Raw genomic sequence first — 19144 nt, 5'->3', positions numbered from 1 at the left:
AAAGCTTTCTGCCCTGGCAATACTGAGGCATTACTGTTCATTTTTGATTGGTAACACTGTGGTTTTGTTGGAAGAGAACTGACCTAATATGTACTCCTGGATCAAAAGACACAGCTCAACTTGCTACAAAGTAAGCTGTGTGAAACAGATTTTGATGAAGATGAAACATGTTTGGTAATATTGTGCATGTGGAAATGTCTAACCTCCCTGCCCCCTCAAGTTCCTAAAAGTCACTATCAGAAAAACATTCACCCTATACCCAACCAAGAGTCTCCAAAGACTGTAACAAAAGTGCATGTGAGGGGACAGGAATAACTGATGTTTTTATTCAAGAAAAACTTGCATCATCGAAGACAAGAATCTGCAAAGTATGATTCTTAAAGTATTCTTTATTAAGATCATTAAAAGTTGCAGAAACAACTTTATATTATAAAGGCACAGGGAGACAGTTCTGATAAAATATTCAAATTAAACAGTAACATACAGTACAAAAGACAATTTAAATGCACATACAAACCCCAAATGTTTGATTCAAAAATATTTTACTGCGTCTATTAATGGGCAATGATTAAAAATATAAATTGCTGCTGTATAATAAATATCTGAGTGTGAACATCTTGATAGCAAAGAGAACAAAATATTTATTGCTTTTCACATACATATTTTTCCCTGTAATTGTAAACTCCTAATTCTTTTACTATCTTCTCAATTTTCTCCAGAGATAAGAGAAGTTCCATATAATCTCTAATGGTAGCTGTACCTGAAGTAGCCATCACTGCCTGGAGAGCTGCTTCACCTCCTGCTCTGTAATCACAACCGCAATCACTTACCAAAAATAGAATGATGTTTGTAGAACCACAGACAGCTCTCCTGTGAGTTCCATCCTCTGTGTAATGGATACATAGAAAATATAATGGTGTTCTGTTTTGAAATTGTGTATTTCCAAGTAGCTCGAAGGAAGAAGCTAAAGAGTATTATTGTTGGGTTTCCCTACTCCCCTCAAAATGTTTTGAAGTTGTAAAAAGTCAGCTTAACGAAATCTTCAATGTTTCATTGAGAGCTATGCAATGTACTGATGTATAAGAACGAACACGGTGCAATTTGTTTAATAATAGAGATCCTTACCCTTTGCCTTCCCATCTTTAAACCTGGATTTTCCTTATTGCTGTCTTCCTCCACTTTGGGTTAACAAACTAATTTAAGATGGTACAAAGAGAAATTTCCATCACAATATCCAAATGACATGAAAGTGTCATCCTAAATAATGGTATTTCAACTTAAGAAGTACCTATGATGTAGTTATGTGACCATGTCATGTTCAGATGGCATATAGCAGCTACAAATGCACCTGGCATGGACCTGATGATCAATAAATAGTTGCTGAATGAATGAAAAGAACAAACTTGGCTTTGGTTGTGCATGTTTTAATCGCTTTCTCGTTTCAGTAAGTCAATCCAGAACCCACTCACCCAAACTTTACTGCAAACAAAAGCAATAACTTCAAACAGAAAAAAATACTGCCTGTGCTAGTGAGAGTCAACTTTTACAAAGAACAGTTTTTAAATAGACAAAAATTTCACACATTATTTGTTAATTTTCCTACTCACATATTTAAATTTGACGTTCTGATATTCAGCAGTTGGGTAAAGAAGATCAGAGTGGGGAGACAAGCTTTACAGTAAGAATGAGTAGTGTTATCAGTAAAAGGTTCTGAGGCCTCATTGAAGTCCAGTAATGATTAGCATGTTCATTTTGGGAAAACTACCAATGAATAAAAGGGTAGAAGTTCTTTAAGTTATATTATTTTGTTTAAAGCAGTAGCTCAACTGTCAACATTAAAGAACACGTAGATCTTAAGTTAATAGTGACAGCTAAAATACTGAAGTGGGATAAGAAGGTGACCAATTCTATTTTCCGTTCTAAAGGTGGAAATCTGTCTAATATTTCTTTGGCATATGCATTACTATCTTGGACTAGTTAGCGTGGAAAAACATTGAGTTTTATTGTTTCTTCAAAGTTATCAAAGTGTAGACTGCTAGTGTGTTCTTAAAGCCTTTGCGCAAAGGATGCAGTGACGTTTTGTAGCATATGCTGAACACTGTGTTCAGCGTATTCTTATAATTACTGGCATTGAGGGATTTAACTCTTAAATAACCTGAAATGATATCATGCAATGGTGAAGCACAGGTTGGGGAGAGGTAAATTATTTACATAATGAAATACTAAGATCTCTGTAAAAACAGTAAACCTGGGAGTCCTGCCCTAACAGTTAAGTGTGTACCGCATAGCACTGAATGAAAACTACTTATATTCAAATGTAAGCGAACACCTATAATAACTTGGGTGTGTAAAACTTTAAAAAAACGGAAAATGATTTTACACATCAGAAGGAAAAGGTGGCCTATAAAACAGGCCAATCTAACTTGACATTCAAAGTAAATGCAAGAGATTCACAAAATCATGATAGAAATGCAAACTAAGTACCAAGTACCCTTTGATACACAAGCCATTTAACTATCAGACTCCTTTCCAATAGCGTAACAATATCATTAATCCACTCAGGGACGGGAAAGGGGAAAGCAGTCAATGGTATCTCAAGTCTCCAAAGTGAAGAACAGACTTGCAGAAGCATCGTGGGAACTTTGATGCAATGTCCTATTTTAATGGATGTTAATGTAAGATCTATCAGAACAAGTTCATCATCCTCTGATGTAATACTTCCACATTTTGTTTGTTGTGGGCAGTTTTTTTTGGTGGTTTAGTTTTGCCAGTGCTATTTCAGCAACAAGAAGGAAAAGATCACCATCGACTACCTCACGTTGTGACTTAACTGTGCTAGATATCCACGCAGTTCTTTTGCGGCCTGGAATCGGCCATAGCGCTTCTTGGGGTTGGCGCACTCATCCAGCAAGGCCTCTAGCCGGCCATCTTTGGCAATTTCACTTGGTGGATCATGAAGGAGTCCTCCAGAAGTGCCACGCCAGGTGGCATGTCTAGATAAGAGGTTTTGACAAACAGCATAGTAATTGTGGTCCACAGTGACACGAGCACAAAGAATTTCTTTTGAAAATGATAAGCAAGCCTCCTTGTCACAGTCATCGAACTTGCTTTCATACCAGACGTCCCAATTCTCAGGTTTATCTGTGAAAGAGAAATCAGAAAAGCTTATTTGAAAACCAAATTCCTAAAACAACGTCTGATTAATTAGCAGATATTTGTTCTATACTTGTATGCATAAAATATATAGTAAATTTAAGTGTTCCCATATATTAATTCATAAAAACATCACTCAATGAGCGCTCAAGTAGAAGGACCAAACAAGGCCCCTACCATTTCTGAGGTTCATCTAGGATTTTCCGTAACATAGAAAGGATCATACAGCATCACCTAATGCTACAGGACTAGAGAGATCCAGATGTATGCCTGAAGTGTCAGCGGCTATGTAAGAACACCACCTAATTTAGATATTAAAAGATAGCAAATCAAGAAATGAGAGAAGACAGCATTGCAACCCACAGTACAGTATCTGCCAAAGAATAAATATAGGGACACATGGCTGAGGAATCAGCACTAAGGCTGCAGTGTGAGACAGGTAACAAGAAACAGGTACAAGTGAAGCTAAAAATCAAGCTGCAACTTGCGTGACCATTTACTGCTCAGAAAGGTAACTTTGGGCTAATGACAGGAGGGACTAGGATGATTATAGCAAGCCTGCGAGATGGCTCAGCAGATAAAGGTGAGCCCAGTGACCCACATAGTGGAAGGTGACAACAGATTCTCACAAGTTATCTTCTGGTTCTACACATACACATAGCACGACCACACCCACATACATATACCTACAAACATACAAATAAACATAACTTTAAAAGGGCCTGCACAAACTGATGCACCAAGGACAGTGCATACAGGGAACCTAGACCCCCTGTTCAGATATAGCCAGTGGACAGCTCATTCTCCAAGGCTGTGGGGGGAGTGGGGAATGCCTCAGACATGAACTCTGTTTCTTGTGTTTTGATCATTTCCCCTTGGTGGGGAGGTCCTGCGGGCACAGAGTAACAGACAGCTATCCAGATGAGACTTGATAGGCTGTGGTTAGATGTTGGGGGAGGAGGAACGCCACCCCACCCCATTGTCACCCCCATCAGAGGTAGGGGAGTAGGGTAGGAGGGTGGGAATAGGTAGATACAAGTGAGGAGATAGCAATCAATCAATCTGGAAGTAAGATGAATAAATTATAATAAATAAATTAATCTAAAAAATACAAGTCAAATCAAAGGAACACTTGGAAAAAAATATGACTAAGTAAACGAAGTTCAGGGTTCTAACTGGATGGCAATGCACATAATAATAATATAATGGTATGGATATTTTATAATATAAAATAGCTATATGGCACTCAGGTGGGCCTGCCATATATGTGGAAAGAACTAGATTTGAACTCCTGAGTTTAAATTCAGAAGACGAACACCCACAATGAGAACACAAGAGTATACATGTGTTCGGTTGGTGGAGTCAAGGCTTAAAGAGCAAGTAGCGAGCCTGAGCAAACCAGAGATGAGGCCCCTATGCAGAGAAAATGCACTCAGGAAAGCCCAGAAGCAAAAGATTCATCCAGGGAAGCAAAAGGCCATCTTCCTGAGGCATCGAGGAAGCAAGGATCATGGATGGACAGACACTGGAAATGAAGCAAAACAAGACCAAGTCACATAGACTGTGCCCTTAGGAAATCTGGATTCTACCAGAACAATGAGAAGTCATCAGAACCATTTAAGCCAAAGAAAGCAGACTACAACTTTTAAAAAGGAAATCATGACATGCAATCCTGCAATAGTCACAAATATACAAAAAGTAAGCGGGGAGCGGGACCCCCAAGCAGGTCCTCCATTCCTTTTGAGAGGATTCATGACAAGTCAAGAAATCAAAAGGGAACTTGTTGAGCACAAAATCTGAACAAGGTGTTGGAGAAAAAAAAAAAAAAAAAAAAAGAAGCTCTGGGCAGGACTGCAGTGACCACAGAAAAAGGCAGTTACTACAGAGCTGCCATGTCAGCCACATCGACCAGGTACCACAGGTTGGCAATTCTGAAAGTTACCTAAAATTGCTCATATCCCTTATGTCCAGGGGTGAAGTAAACTAAGAAAGTAAGGGTCTTACCAAGGAGCAACAATTCTTGGGTTTATTTGGTTGAAAAAATGTCTTACTGTAGCCTAGGCTGACCTCTAGCTCAACATGTACCCTAAGCTGGCCTAAAACGTGTGATACTCCTGTGTCACCTGCTTGAGTGTTTGGATTCAGGTGAGGGGTGTGGCTTCCCTAACATTTCTTTTTCTAGTCAAATTACTTCTAGAATTTAGTTCATTTATTCTTGATACTTTGAAGTTCTTATAGTATTTGAATTATAAAACATTTCCTATTACTTGCCTTACCAATCATGCAGAGAACTCATGAATAGACACCAAAGTCTGGATTGAGATATAATAATCATAACATTAAAGTCAGATGTGCAGTGCTAGAAATCAACCAAGTTAAAATAGGACCCCAAAAAGAACAGATACCCTGCAGAGGAATGAGCCCTCCACTAAAGCAGTGACTCTTTGATGACCATAACAGCATAAGTTTCCTTTTTCATCAAATTAAACAAAGGCTTCCCAACTTTTTCCATACACAACCTCCTTTTGCACAAGAAATGCTTATACAACTCTGTACATATGGGAATATAAATCAAGCATTTGCTAATAAGAAACCATTAAAAAAACTATTCTAACAATTGTTATACAGTTGCATCATTTATTAAAGAAAGGAAAAACTTACACTAAGGAGATGAATGTATGTATATTTTTAAGAGTTAATTCTCACCTGAGTCTCTAATATTCTAGGGACACAGAGTACGCACCTCAATGTTTTTCAGAGCTGATGGATATTTTGAATTTGTAATAGTCAACACTGAGAATGCCACTGTGTATTAATACATACCAGGAAATACCAGAATTATGTTTAAAGCAATTTCAGAAACTGCTAGTTAGTCTGTCCTAATCCCAAACCAAAATTGATTCTTTTAAGTGAAAATTTAAGCCAGCAACTCAAATAGTAATTTTTATTATCAAATATTCTAGCATAATACAATTTAAAACTATACAAATTTGAATATTTAATGCCAAAGAATGACTATATAAAAATATCAAGTTTTTGTAGTCCAACTTTTTTTTTTTAAGGCTTCTCAAAACAGGGTTTCTCTGTGTAGCTTGGCTGTCCTAGACTCACTTTGTAGACCAGGCTGGCCTCGAACTCACAAGAGATCCACCTGCTTCTGCCTCCTGAGTGCTGAGATTAAAGGCGTGCGCCACCACGCCCAGCAAATCCAGCACTTCTATAGGTCTGTGATTTAGGAGATACTGTAGTCTCCATCTGTGTCAAGCTGCTCCCAGTAGCAGTGACCGATGATTTATGGAGTGACAGTGAGCTCTGTGCTCTGCACGGCACACACACAGTGTTCAGAATCTCAGCTACTGCAGGGAAGTTGTATGACAACACAAGCAACTGCTGGCATAAATACCTCAGATTCATTATGTACTTGGTTTTGAATTAATTTTTACTTGTTGCATAATTTAGAATCCTTTGACTATTGCCAATTTTTTCCCACAGCCCCATTAGGTTATGCAACCCTTTTGAGAATGTGACCCAATTTAAGAAGCTGTGTCCTAAACCTCAGAACACAGTACACAAAAGAGGATACATGTAAACATACTACCATAGACACCACACACATGGGGAGAGGAGGAGGAAGTTGTATTTATTCATTTAAACACGGGCATTTTACTAAATATGGGGAAATTCTAATTATAGGTATAACAAAAATTATTGTTGGTCTTGGTCACACAAAAATTTAAAAAATGATACACGGTTGTCATCTTAAGAAACTTAAGTTTTTATTATAAATATAATAAACAGAAAATGTACAAAAGACAAATCTTAAAATCATATACTTACTTTGTCTAATTAATCTTTTGTCAGCGACTAAAACATTTTCCGCATCCACAATGATTACCTTCCCATCTCGAGGACCAACAGCAAAATTGTCAAAGCTGACGTCCAGGAGGTAGAGTGCAAATTCAAAGTCATTGTTTGTAAGTTGTTCTGCTATTTCCATTAACTGCCAAGCAAGGTCAACTCTTTTCTCCCATGGTGCATTAAAGTAACTCCACAGTTCTTCTCCAACATAATTTACAGCCACCATTCTTCCACAAGCTCCAAGATATTTTGCAAATGGCCAACCTTCATCAGATGGAAAACTCTACAAAAGAATTATCCTAATATTATAAGACAGTCTGATGAAATTATCTTAGGTGTCTCTCCCCGGATGCTGTCAGTGGAGAGTCCTGCTAGGTACAGTTCATCAGTATAAACTTTATCTTCCCTCCTGACTATAACCATTACCACAGACCCGAAAAAATGTGAAAAATCTTTGTAATTGAAACCTTAAGCACCACTTTTCAATATCTCAGAGACAAATTTATCAATATAAGGCAAGCAATACTGACTTTATTACCAATTTAAAAAAATATACTTTTCTATATCTTTTTGATTCTATACATGCAAGCAACAATCAGCTGTTCCTTTTGAAGGGATAGTCCTGGAAATGCACTAAGCAGTAATTACCCAGTTAGACACTGTGCAGTGTGGGCAGTAAGGATGAACTATAGGGATTTTTTTTTTTTTTTTAGCTACAAGCTTTTATTTTAGAACAGACACTGAACAAATCGTACGGTGTTAGTAACTATACCAAAGTTTGTACTAGAGGCCCTACCCACTCCAGAAGCAGTCAAGACCGCGCTGGGAGAGCTCCTGCTGATCTCGATTCACAGGACGCCCACTCTAATCATCTACAGTCCTGTTGGTCTTGTTTCCCTCCCCCCTCTTCCCCGCCTCAAAATTATTTCTTCATATTAGTGAGATTTTCTAATAGGCTTTTTAGCTACAGAGAAGATTCTAGTTCTAAAAGTAATGTCTAAACAAGTCATTTTCAAGTTAATTATCAACTAGGTCTGCCCATGATCCCATGCTGGGAATCAACTAGGGCCCTGCGCATGTCACTCTACTAACTGAGCAACATCAACAGCCCCACTGAAGATACTGTCTACTGCTAAAATGTGCTGCTATAAAAATGAATTTTATAGAAAAAAAGGGTGGTTGAGAGTCATTTTATGAGTTCATATGTAAGGTTACAAGGCCAGAGATTTGTGTCACTCTTGTACTTCTTAGCTAGAAAGAAATTATGAGATGATGCTCAAAGCAGCACTAAAGGAGAGTGGAGGTAGATCAGGAAGACAGTAAGTACATTCTCAAAACACTCCAGAGGACCAAGACAGCCCACTTCTATCACCAAAATCTGAATAATCTACATATATTTGAAGAGCCAGAGGTATATAACCTTCCTTGTTTAAAGAAAAAGAAAAAAAAAGCAGTTAATTTTGCCTCAATCTTTGGAATTATCCAGATTATATTTACTTTAAAATCCTTATGCTATGACAGAAACGTATTTGGAAGTAAACTATATCTGTACTTCCTAATTCTCACTTATGGCCCGGTTTTAAATCTAGATATGTACAACAATCATACTTTGTATATACCTTTTACTTTTAAATTTAAGTGTTTTAAGGCAAAATACTAATTATTTGAAAAGATACCATGGATCTTAAATATACTTAATTAATGGATTCACTTTGAGGACAGAGACAACAGCTCTTAGAAATTAGAGGTAAGTATGTTTTTAATGCTTAACAATATTTTTTTCCTTTTGGGCACTGAGAAGTGACAGACAGATCGCTCTTGTGAAACATAAGAGTGCAAAAACTATTCACAAATCACACACTATTTCAACTTTCCTCACAATTTAAAATATCTTATGACCTTGACATTTTTGTTAGACAAATGGCTACAACAGACTTAGCTGTTTCTCAGAGGTGTGAATCAATAAAGATCCTGACATAAAAATGGAACACTAAAAGTTTAGTAAGTATGTGGAATTACATTATTTTGTCATGTAAAAATTAAAACAAAACCACCTCCACACACTGTATTATTCGCATTCCGGACTGTAGAACAGACAGAAGCATATCTTTGTGAAAATAAAACAGTCTTTGACAACAAGAGAAAAGGGATCCCTGCCAACATCTGCACATGTACAAATGCCTCCTTGTTTTTGGAGCCTTTCCAACTGGCAAACGACAGTCAAATGTACACTTCATTACCCGCGCCCCTCATGGAGGAGAGTAAAATATATGAACAAATGTCACATTGAATGACTCTTATGTTAGCACTGTGATTTCTGACCATTTTTAACTGAAATCTCATGCCCCGTTTTAAGAGCACCACATTCTTTCACGTAGCTTGCTACCTAATCTTTTGGAAGAACTTTAACCATTGAAATCTCTCAGCATTTGCTTGTAAGGCAGTACCTTTTCATCGTATGATCAAAATAACTCTCCATTAATGAGAACTGATTTTTATTGAACACATTGTAATCCAAAAATAAAACTAAAACAAAAAGGCTCGGGGTTGGAAGCCAAGACATTTGTCATAGCATTTAAAACAATTCTGGCTTACAACCAAAATACCATAGCCAAGCAGCATTTGAGAGACATTTTTTAATTCATTAAGGCTTGAATTGTTAAATATAAAGAAATATTTACATCGAGGATTTTTTTGGTTTGTTTGTTTTTTCTGATTAGCAAACTCCTACAGATATAAAGTACAGTAGCAGGGCCTGGATTAGAAGTTTCGTATGGAGGCCGGCATTTCCTTACTTAAAATAAAAATCTGAAGACCAGATGTTCAAATTATCTAGAACCAGAAAGTTTCACTTAATGTGAAATATGCTAGTATTTTATTGAATTATTTGCAACTGAAAAATGTGCAAGTGTTTCCCAAATGCAGAATTCTTCAGGCTTAGAGCAGTCCTAATGGCAGATCATGTTTGCAAATGTTGGTAAGTTGCTGATGCATGTGTAAGACACAGAACACCAACTCAACATATTTGAATCTTTTTTTTCTATTAAACATTAAGGTTTTTTATTTTTGATAGTTATGGGCTACTGAAACACTTAGAATTGGTTTTGTACGTTTTTTGTTGTTGTTGTTTTGTTTTTTCAAAACAGAGGTTCTCTGTGTAGCCTTGGCTGTCCTGGACTCACTCTGTAGACCAGGCTGGCCCGGAACTCACAGCAATCCTCCTGCCTCTGCCTCCCAAGTGCTGGGATTAAAAGCGTGCACCACCACACCCGCCTAAGTTTTTTTAAGTCTTGTATTATTGGTAATTATAGATGCATTATAATTTTCATAATATCACATTTTTTGGAAAATTTGCTAACAAACTTGTATGACCCATTATGGATTAAAAGCTCTCCTAGAGGGAACTAAATAGATTTAGTGGTTCTTGGTCATATTTGGAGGGTGTTATTCAAAGATGCCTTAGAATACATAAGGAAAATAAGTGCATTTCTTGATGACTACATGGATTTGGGGGAGCAGTTCTTTAGAAAGTTCATTAAACTCATCAAGCATATAGCCCTGTTCCCTTTGCTTCTTGGCTTGCCTGATGAAGACAATGGTGTAGGTATCACTCCAGTTTTACAGAAGAAGAAAACAAGCTCTCGAAAGACTTACTATTTTCCTATAGACAACACGACACTAACATTAAAATAAGGTCAACTTATAAAGACTTAAATTCTGTTGTCTTTTTCTCCTTCGTACCCAAAATTAGCTTTATATAACAAATTTTAAATACCTGAATTATTGTCATAGAAGACTACAATTTGTATAAACACCCAGGATCAGACATTGTATTGAAAGGTACATCACTGCAGTTTATAAGAAAATATCAAATAAACACATGAGAAATGTGCTACCATTTAGGATTGATTTTTTTAAAGGAGGTGATTCCTAATATAAACTAACTTCAAAAAGCCTATCAATAATAAAATATACAACATTCCTGCACAAAAATACACAAGATGTGAACCTGAGAACATTTTAAGAAAGCAAATGTTATAAAGAACACAGAAATGTTTAAAGCTTTTATTTCAATCTTAAAATTATTTTAAAAGCTCAAATCTGAATGAAATCCCAGTGTGGCGATACATGTTGTAACAGCTGTTCATACAGATTAGTCAACTGTGCTGTGCTGGTGACAGACTAATCTGTTCACAGTTTTGTGAACTGTCTGGAGGGGGAATATAGTAAAGTTACTATGAAGATTTAATAATTACTTAATTCTTGCTAGATTTTCTCTGAGATCTTGTTTTCATAATTTATATTTGAGAAGTAGTGGCCAAAATTTTTATCACAAATTCAGAAGACACCCAAAAAACTCAAGACATTTTAAGTCTCAAGAGATGCCTCATTTATCCTGAAATTACTTTCTGAATGCCACTTTCCACCTACCTCAAATTCCAACATTAACCAATGCTTTGAAAATAGCAAGATTGTGTTATTCACAGCATGTCAGATGGCTATATACAAAATTGAAAACCAATGTCACATACATTGGAAACAAAAACCAGTCTAAATTAAATAGAAGTCATCTTGTAGAACAGCTTTTTAAATTCCACACACTCCCATCCCCCCAACAAAACTCACTTGGCAAAGCTTTATGCAAAAATGTATTAATCTCAACAGATCCTTACCTACTCTACAAATAGCAACTGTTACCCATATTTCTAACTTGAATGTGTAAGTCAAATTGCTATATGCAAATATTATCTCCCAATTAAAAACAATAAAGTAATAATAAGCTGCTTTAGGACCCAATAACCTAAGAATGTGATCTTTCTTTAGTCAATACGATGCTTTCCCTTTCCTTTGTATCATAACCCAACAGCAAATCTTAGAAGTTAGTTTCCTTTTCTTTCTTAGATGCATTCTCTAAACTAATTCTCCACTGCCTTGAAGGTGAACTCCGAGCTCCTCCAGCATGAATGCCCTCTATCTTAAACTCAACTATCCTTCCCGACACCCCCTTGCGGCCCTGATTTTGTACCACCAGAGATCCTCCTTGTTCTCGTCATCAAATGTAAAACTCAAAATTGTCCTGTTCTTGCGTGCTACCAAACTTAAAGCTAAAGCAGTGCGACTATATCCTGAACTGTCACCTCTGCTGTAATTGTAGCTGTACAGAACAGTTGCTGGCAGTATTTAGCAATGACATAGTAACTCAGATGTAACCCCTATTTTATATCATTCAGCAATGTCAATGTACATTAATGTATAATTAATGATTTACCAAGAAAAAATTTTTATATTTGATATTTATTGTACTCTACTTACCTCATATGTAACAAATCTATAAAGCCCCTCCCCCTTTTAAACGATTGTTCCAGTAAACTACAGAGCCTGAGGTAATAGCTATGTAGGAAATACACACACACTCACACATATATGAATATCTTTTAGGGTAAATTCTATGTATTCTGACATATAAGCACAATATACTAAAGATAAATAATCTTTCAACTATTTTAGCTGTCTGAAAACTAAAAAACTTGCAAAGAATATATTGTGAAGACTTTGGGTTTATAAATTAAAGATATTTTATGTATTACTTGAATGTCCCATCTCCTGTCACCTTTAAAGCAATCCTGGTCAGTAAGTACTAACATTCTCATATTAATTAAACCTCAAGGTCTAAAACATTTGAGTGATTTGCCCCGTGCCATCGAGTAACTTTATGCTCTTACAGAATAGAAGTGGGTACAATGTGAACAGACATGCACAATCTACCTCCACACTGGCAAATCTCACTCCTTCAGTATTCAAATCCCCTAGCCCACCTCCAAAAGAAAGTACCCACTTCTTTAATGATAGACCCAGGTACCCTCCTTAAATAAAACATCTAATGTGTATGTGCTTTCATTTCTGGGCTTATTAAGATACAATGTTTGTAACTCATGTGTGTGTGTGTATGTATTTGGGCACACTCACATATGAGATACTTGAACTTGGGGCCCAGGATAGTCTCTCTAACCTTTTAGTGCAAATGCCTTACAAGACACTTTGCCAAATGAACAAACAAGATTCAATTATTTTGACTGTAAATCTATTAAGCTCTATAGTATTTCACTAATAACTTCCTCTTTGCAAGTTATAAATTGGATAAATGATTTTAATATATAATTTTTATAACTTTCCAAAGGCCAGGCTTGGGGACACATGCCTGTAATCCCAGGACTTGGGAGGTAGGACAGGAAGATCAAGAGTTCACAGCCCAAACTAAAACTTTATTAACTAGGGTTTACAACTAGGACGGATAACTACTGCCATCTTAGCCTCATTTCACAACCATTTAGAATTCACTGCATAAAATATTCTGGTCTTTACATTCAAGGCCATCATTAGTTTACTACCCAGATGATAAACGGAAGGCACATGAATAAAAGTCAGCATCTGCGAAAACCTAGTAGCAGTCAATGACAGTAAGAGGTCAGAGCCAAAACTTGTCTGACAATGCCCTGGAAAACTAACTGGCCACCTTTAAAGCAATCCCACCCAAGGCCAGAAAGTCCAACCCACAGCAAACAGAATAAGCAGCAACAAAGACAAAAAGATCACGATTCCCAGCAACAAGTGTTCGGAACGCGACTGACAACTTGCCCCTCAATGCAGTAAAAATATGAAATGATGCTTCCTTACGGATGTCTGTTCCACTGGCTTTCTGATTTAAATAAATAAATTCTACCTTCATTTGTTGACCTAAGGCATAAGATTTATTTTTGTATTTTCATTAAGTTTATTCAAGTCTCAAATATGTTAATGAAAACTCTAATGTAAATATGTGTACACTTCTATTTTAAAAGCCTATGAACAATATGAAAGTGCTCTCCTCTGCCCTAGAGGATGTGTGACGCACAGCTGCAACCCTAGCACAGAGGGCTGAAGCAGGGACAGGGAGCTGAACAACAAAAGGAAACAAAGCACCAGCCTCTAATGTGTTCTGAAGCCTAAAGACAGGAATGCGGTTATTAAATCAGCTGCCAGAGGGAGAAAATGAAGGAGGCTCCTCCACAGACTACTGCCTGAAACCTCCAAAGTAGAAAACATCCATTCTAGAAACTACTGCTAAACAAGATGCTTGGCTCCTTATTTTTCTCCTCCTTAAAAGGGCTTTTATTTGACTTGGCCTCAAATTCACACCCTAACAGAGACCTAGTTAGTACCTCAGTCCACTCTTCTTTTAGAAAAGGGTTAATTAAATCCACTAGTTAAAGCTGAACTTAGAAAACAAACAACAGCAACAAAGACTAACATATTTCTCAAATCAAGAATTGTAGAGTCCCCTAAATAGGTCAGAATCAAAAGATTCATCTCAACACTCAATAGACCCATTTAAGAGAAAACAAAGTTACTTCCATTAAAAAAGAAAAAGTTTATCAACTTATCCTTTCTCAATGGTAGTAAATCCTCTTTGCCTACTTCAGAAAGTAACTTAGAGCAAGGTACATTGTCGGGCATACAGGCTGCTTCAAGAGGCCAAAGCACTGCTCTCTGCCAACCCCCATTGGCTGTCAGGCAGGATGGGACTCAGTACAGCTGAAGTTCAGGTCACAGTTGGTCAGCACCCACACCCCCAGCATTCCTGCCTGTGACCAAATGCAGCAGGTGACTACAGTCACCCTCTGTCCTTATGCTAGGCTAGCACTGTTTACCATGTTTCGAGCCCTACACAAGTGCTCTGTGTATATATTTGCCCTTTACGAGGAAAACTTAAAAGCCACAGCTTAAACAATAATTGCATGCAATAAAAATTAAGTCCTATTAAAACCATGATTCAGAAAATGTAAAGCAAATTAAGTTCTATCAATATGATATAGTTAAATTCTGGGCTCTTTCCCCTAAAATGACCAAGGGCTTCCTTCACTTGCCAGCACTCCTGGGTCAGTCACGGACAGTGGCTGGGATTCAGGATCTCCAGACACTAACCCCTGGCCTTGCCCTCTGTTCAACCATAGATAGCAAGCACAAACACTAACAGAACAGTTATCAGTAGAAAACCTTCCAATGTTCTCCTTCCATTTGTAATGATCCAAGATTGTTATTGCAGACAGAAAAACAAACGAAACCGCTGCCCTGTGGTACCTCCCCAGCCCCTCCACGGGATGAGGGCCTGCGAGGCATGAGGATACACCTCTTGGTGAGTGAAAACGTAAATATAGGGCAAAGGTTTCTGACATGGTGTGGGCCATGGGACCTGTTTCCTAGAGGCCAGACCCAAACACGTGCTCCATAACTGCTAAGTCCATTAAGCAACAGGCTGTTGTTGCTTCACACGGCAGCACTGACAGCACATTCTACAGTGTAACAACAGTGCATCGTACAGACAATACCTTTCTTTCATTTCCTCCATCAGGCCTTAACAGAGACTTCATTTTTCACTGGTCCTTACAATCTGAAGAACTAATGGGTTAAACTGATCTTTCTGTATTTTCATTTCTTTCACTAGGACCTTATACCAAAGGGGATTTTAAGTTAATCAACTTATAAGCATTATTACTCTATGTTAGTTTTGCGAAGAACAGTTTGACAACATAAATACAAAGGGGTTTTCCATCTAAAATTTTGGACAATAGAAAATTTTTAAATCTAGTTTGTCATCAGGCATACAGAAATTCGTTAAGTGGCTCCCTCTCCTGGAAGAAAGTGAAAGGTGAGTTGTCTCTAACTTGTAAAGCACTGGCTCCTTCAAAACATTTTTAAAACTATATGAACCAAAAGTATATATTAGTGAAGAGGCAAATGTGAGTGACTTTCTATTAGTACCAATAATAATACTATCGAGAGAGCTGGCTTTATAGACACGGTACTACTAAGTGTACAGTTTGCATAGCTAACAAGAAGTGCACATGATGAGCTGATTCACCATATAAAAACGGTGTTCTTGAGTACAAATGTGGATATACTTTTAAACTTCTTGATTTATGCCATTAACAATGATCTATCCCACCACACATACTTTCAAACTCACTACCAAAGATCAAGTGTTTCTGTAAGGAAAGCAGCCTACTCCAGGAGGGTCTTAGGGCAAGCTCCATCTCCTCAGGTTTTAAAAAAAAAAAGCCACTATCACACTGGTGGTCAAAACTCCAAAATGTATCTTCAACAAGTAGGTAGCATATGGAAGCATCAGTGCTATCCCTGGGGGCTGGGTTGTCTAAATTAAAGATCTAGAATGCCACAATCAAATACACATTTTTTCCCCCACACATTACATTTATCTTGTACTCTATGCAATCATCCACCCGAAGCAATTTTGGCATTGGGTTTCAAATAAAGTGAGAAAAAATGTAAACTTTTTGCATTGTCATCACCAAAGAAGAAAATTAAGCAGAGTGAGTTAGAGTCAGTCAGGAGACAAGACACAAACTTGCCTATCTCAACTGCAAAACAGGCTGAAACTGCCAAGGCACAAAAGCTATCTGTAAGAGGCAGCTTTGCTGTGTGGAAATCACATACCAAAGTTTCTCAAGTCCAGAAGCCTATATTTACAAAGAAGCAAACAAACGCAATATTTAATCTTAATATTAGTTGTTCCTAATACTTAGACTCAACCTGATAAAATCTTTCCATAAAGCACTCAGTATTTTAAATGCAAGAGCTGTGTATATCTTAAGTTCAATGCTAAATTTTGGGACCCTAGAGAATTTAACTATCAACTTCAATCAACTACACTATGCTTTGTCCAGGGATAACCTTGCTGATACAAATACAACTGGGGAGGGGTGTGTGAGGGGGGAGATCACACTCAGGGACTCAGCCTTTAGAGACTCACTAGTCTGGAAACTAATGAATAAAATAATCCTCCAAGGTATTCTTAACTGATTTTATGCACTGTTCCCTGATCAGAGATTTAAAAAAAAACCAACAACGGTATCTATTAAACAATCTGAACTGTAAAATTAACCTATCACGTATATCTTAGCAGCACCTTAAAATTTTACTAAGACTCGCATTAGAATTTCATCTGACTAAATATTCAGGTTAACAATTCCTGGCTGAACTAATCAAGGCTGATTTCTCATGACTAAGATAGATGCAGAAAAGTTGGGGGAGAAAGCCAGAGTACTTTCCTATTCACGGTCTAATCAACAATTAAAACAAAGTACGAACCCTTTAGCCATTAGCGACATTCTTAGGAGGAGAGAGGGTGTGAACTATACAACCAATTAAGTGTGGTTAATTTAAAATCACTTTCCCTGGTACTTGACTTCAGAATTGGTAACTTTTCCGGCAGTTCAGAGGTATCGCACCCCTACTGGGCAAACGCTGCTCAAGGGCACAGCACTTTGGCCGGAGGGGGGGGGGGGGACTGTAGAAACACAAATTACTTCAAAGATAACCGGATTTTTCTCTTATCTTTTATCTTCTTGTAACCAGTAAAAAGATTCCATTCTATCCTCCTAAAAGGCACGTTTATTTTCAAGATAAAGTCAGAAGAGAGCAAATGAGTCTGCTGGGCTGGAGGCCAGCACCTTCTTTCTTCGGTCTGAGCTCTGACCTAACCACTTTAATTCCTTCCTTAACCGGATTACCATATGACTGGGGCAGGTCACAGGATCAGAATGCAAATGTCCCTCTTGGCCTTTAGCCTTCTCAGCCCCAACCCACCACTAACTTTCCCCCCATTCCCCAGCTTCCAATTTCACGTAAAGCACGAGTCCCGAAGGATTAGTCCTCTTCACTTAACCACCACCCCACACACTCTCTGATCTCATCTTTCCCACCTCGTCCCAGAACTAGCTGAGGATAGCTAAGAAATAAAACAAAGGCAGACTCAGGGAAGTTAGGCTAGGCTGGAGGGACAGCAAGGAAAGTGTGACTGTGGTGCCCAAGCCCTCGGAAAGGGGTTGCGAGGGGTACAAGGGCTCACGACCGCACTAGCTCTGGCATGCAGACCGGGACCAGCAGGAGAGCGGAAGGAAACTCGCTGAGAGGCATTTTGGGAGAGTTGGGGACGGACTCCCTCTGGCGTTGAAGAGCCCCGCGCCCAGGTGGCTGTGACTGCCCCGGGCCCGCGCCTACCTGTAGCACCAACGGCTCGGGGTTGAAGGCCAGGGTGAGCAGCAGCTGCATGCGCTCCGAGTCCTTGAGGTTACGCAGGAGGAAACTGCCAGAGTCCTTGGTCTCCGCGTAGCGTCGCACCAGGCGGTCCAGCAGGCGCTGCGAGGGGCAGTGTACCAGGTCCGACCAGCCCTCCACCGCCTCGGGCGTGAGCAGCCGCACGTCGCCGTTGAGACGCGCGAACTCGGTGCGGGGCATGGCCTGGAGCAGGTCGCAGCGCGGCCGGCCGGTGGCCCGCTTGCAGATACTCTGGTCGAGCTGCGCCAGCTCGCGCTGCGATCCCAGGCGCTTGAGCACCACGCGCCGGCGGCCGCCCTCGCGGGGCTCGCCGTACTGCGCGAAGTACACGTTCTTCACGTTGAGGAAGTCCAGCAGGCGCAGGCGGCCCCACGCCTCGAAGCCCACCTGGCCGTTGAGGAAGCGGCGGCACCAGCTCGTGCCGAAGCACGCCGGGCACTTATTGAGCTGCAGGAAGCGCCGGTCGGCGAGCTCGTTGCGCTGCCAGGAGGCGAGCAGCGACGGCGAGTGCAGCAGCATCAGCACCAACAGGCTGCCGAGCGCCGCCAGCTTCAGTGCACGGGACAGGCGGCCCAGCTTCAGGGGCACCAGGCGCCACATCCCGCCCGCGCGCGGCAGCGGCTGGAGCCGGGGCGGGCGAGCGCACCCCGGGGCCGCCCCACGGCTCCGAGGCCCGCGGCGCAGACGGAGGGCGGCAGCGAAGGAGCCCGCGAACGGGCTGCGCCGGCCGGCCGACCGAGCGCCGCGACTTCCCGGTCGGCAGTCTCTACAACTCCCGGCGCCGTCCTCCGAGCTCCCCGCCCTCCGACTCCACGGGCGCCGCCTCCTTGCCCGCCAAGTTATAGAGGCGCGGAGATGGGGGAGGAGAGAGAGTGAGAGGGGGAAGCCCCCCCACCCTGGCCACTCCGCGGCCGCGCGCACGCGCACTCCCACCCGCCCGGGACGCTAGAGCTGCGCCTGTTGGTCCCGGGCGAGCAGCGCGCGCGGGGGCGAGTGAGGAGCCAGGACGCCCCACACT

At 39.9% G+C, this 19144-nt stretch overlaps 1 protein-coding gene across 1 annotated transcript; it reads right to left on the bottom strand.

The window, feature by feature from the left end:
- Positions 1-371: 371 nt before the first annotated feature.
- DIPK2A (divergent protein kinase domain 2A) lies at positions 372-18876 on the bottom strand. Its single transcript, XM_084751775.1, has 3 exons — positions 18070-18876; positions 6991-7294; positions 372-3141 (listed from the first exon to the last, which is right to left on the bottom strand). Exons 1-3 carry the CDS (start codon positions 18724-18726, stop codon positions 2810-2812), a joined length of 1293 nt encoding a protein of 430 aa, XP_084607901.1. The 5' UTR covers positions 18727-18876; the 3' UTR covers positions 372-2809.
- Positions 18877-19144: the final 268 nt, after the last annotated feature.

This window comes from Acomys minous, assembly GCF_964271855.1.
Source record: "Acomys minous genome assembly, chromosome: 13".
In the NCBI taxonomy this organism is placed as follows: Eukaryota; Metazoa; Chordata; class Mammalia; order Rodentia; family Muridae; genus Acomys; species Acomys minous.
This window is presented reverse-complemented; position numbering and strand designations above follow the sequence as displayed.

Coding starts and splice junctions, on each gene's coding strand:
- DIPK2A (XM_084751775.1), bottom strand. CDS start 18,726: ATGTGGCGCCTGGTGCCCCTGAAGCTGGGCCGCCTGTCCCGTGCACTG. Junction 7,295..18,069: donor CCGAGCCGTTGGTGCTACAG/GTAGGCGCGGGC, acceptor ATTCTTTTGTAG/AGTTTTCCATCTGATGAAGG. Junction 3,142..6,990: donor CAAAAGATTAATTAGACAAA/GTAAGTATATGA, acceptor TCTCTTTCACAG/ATAAACCTGAGAATTGGGAC.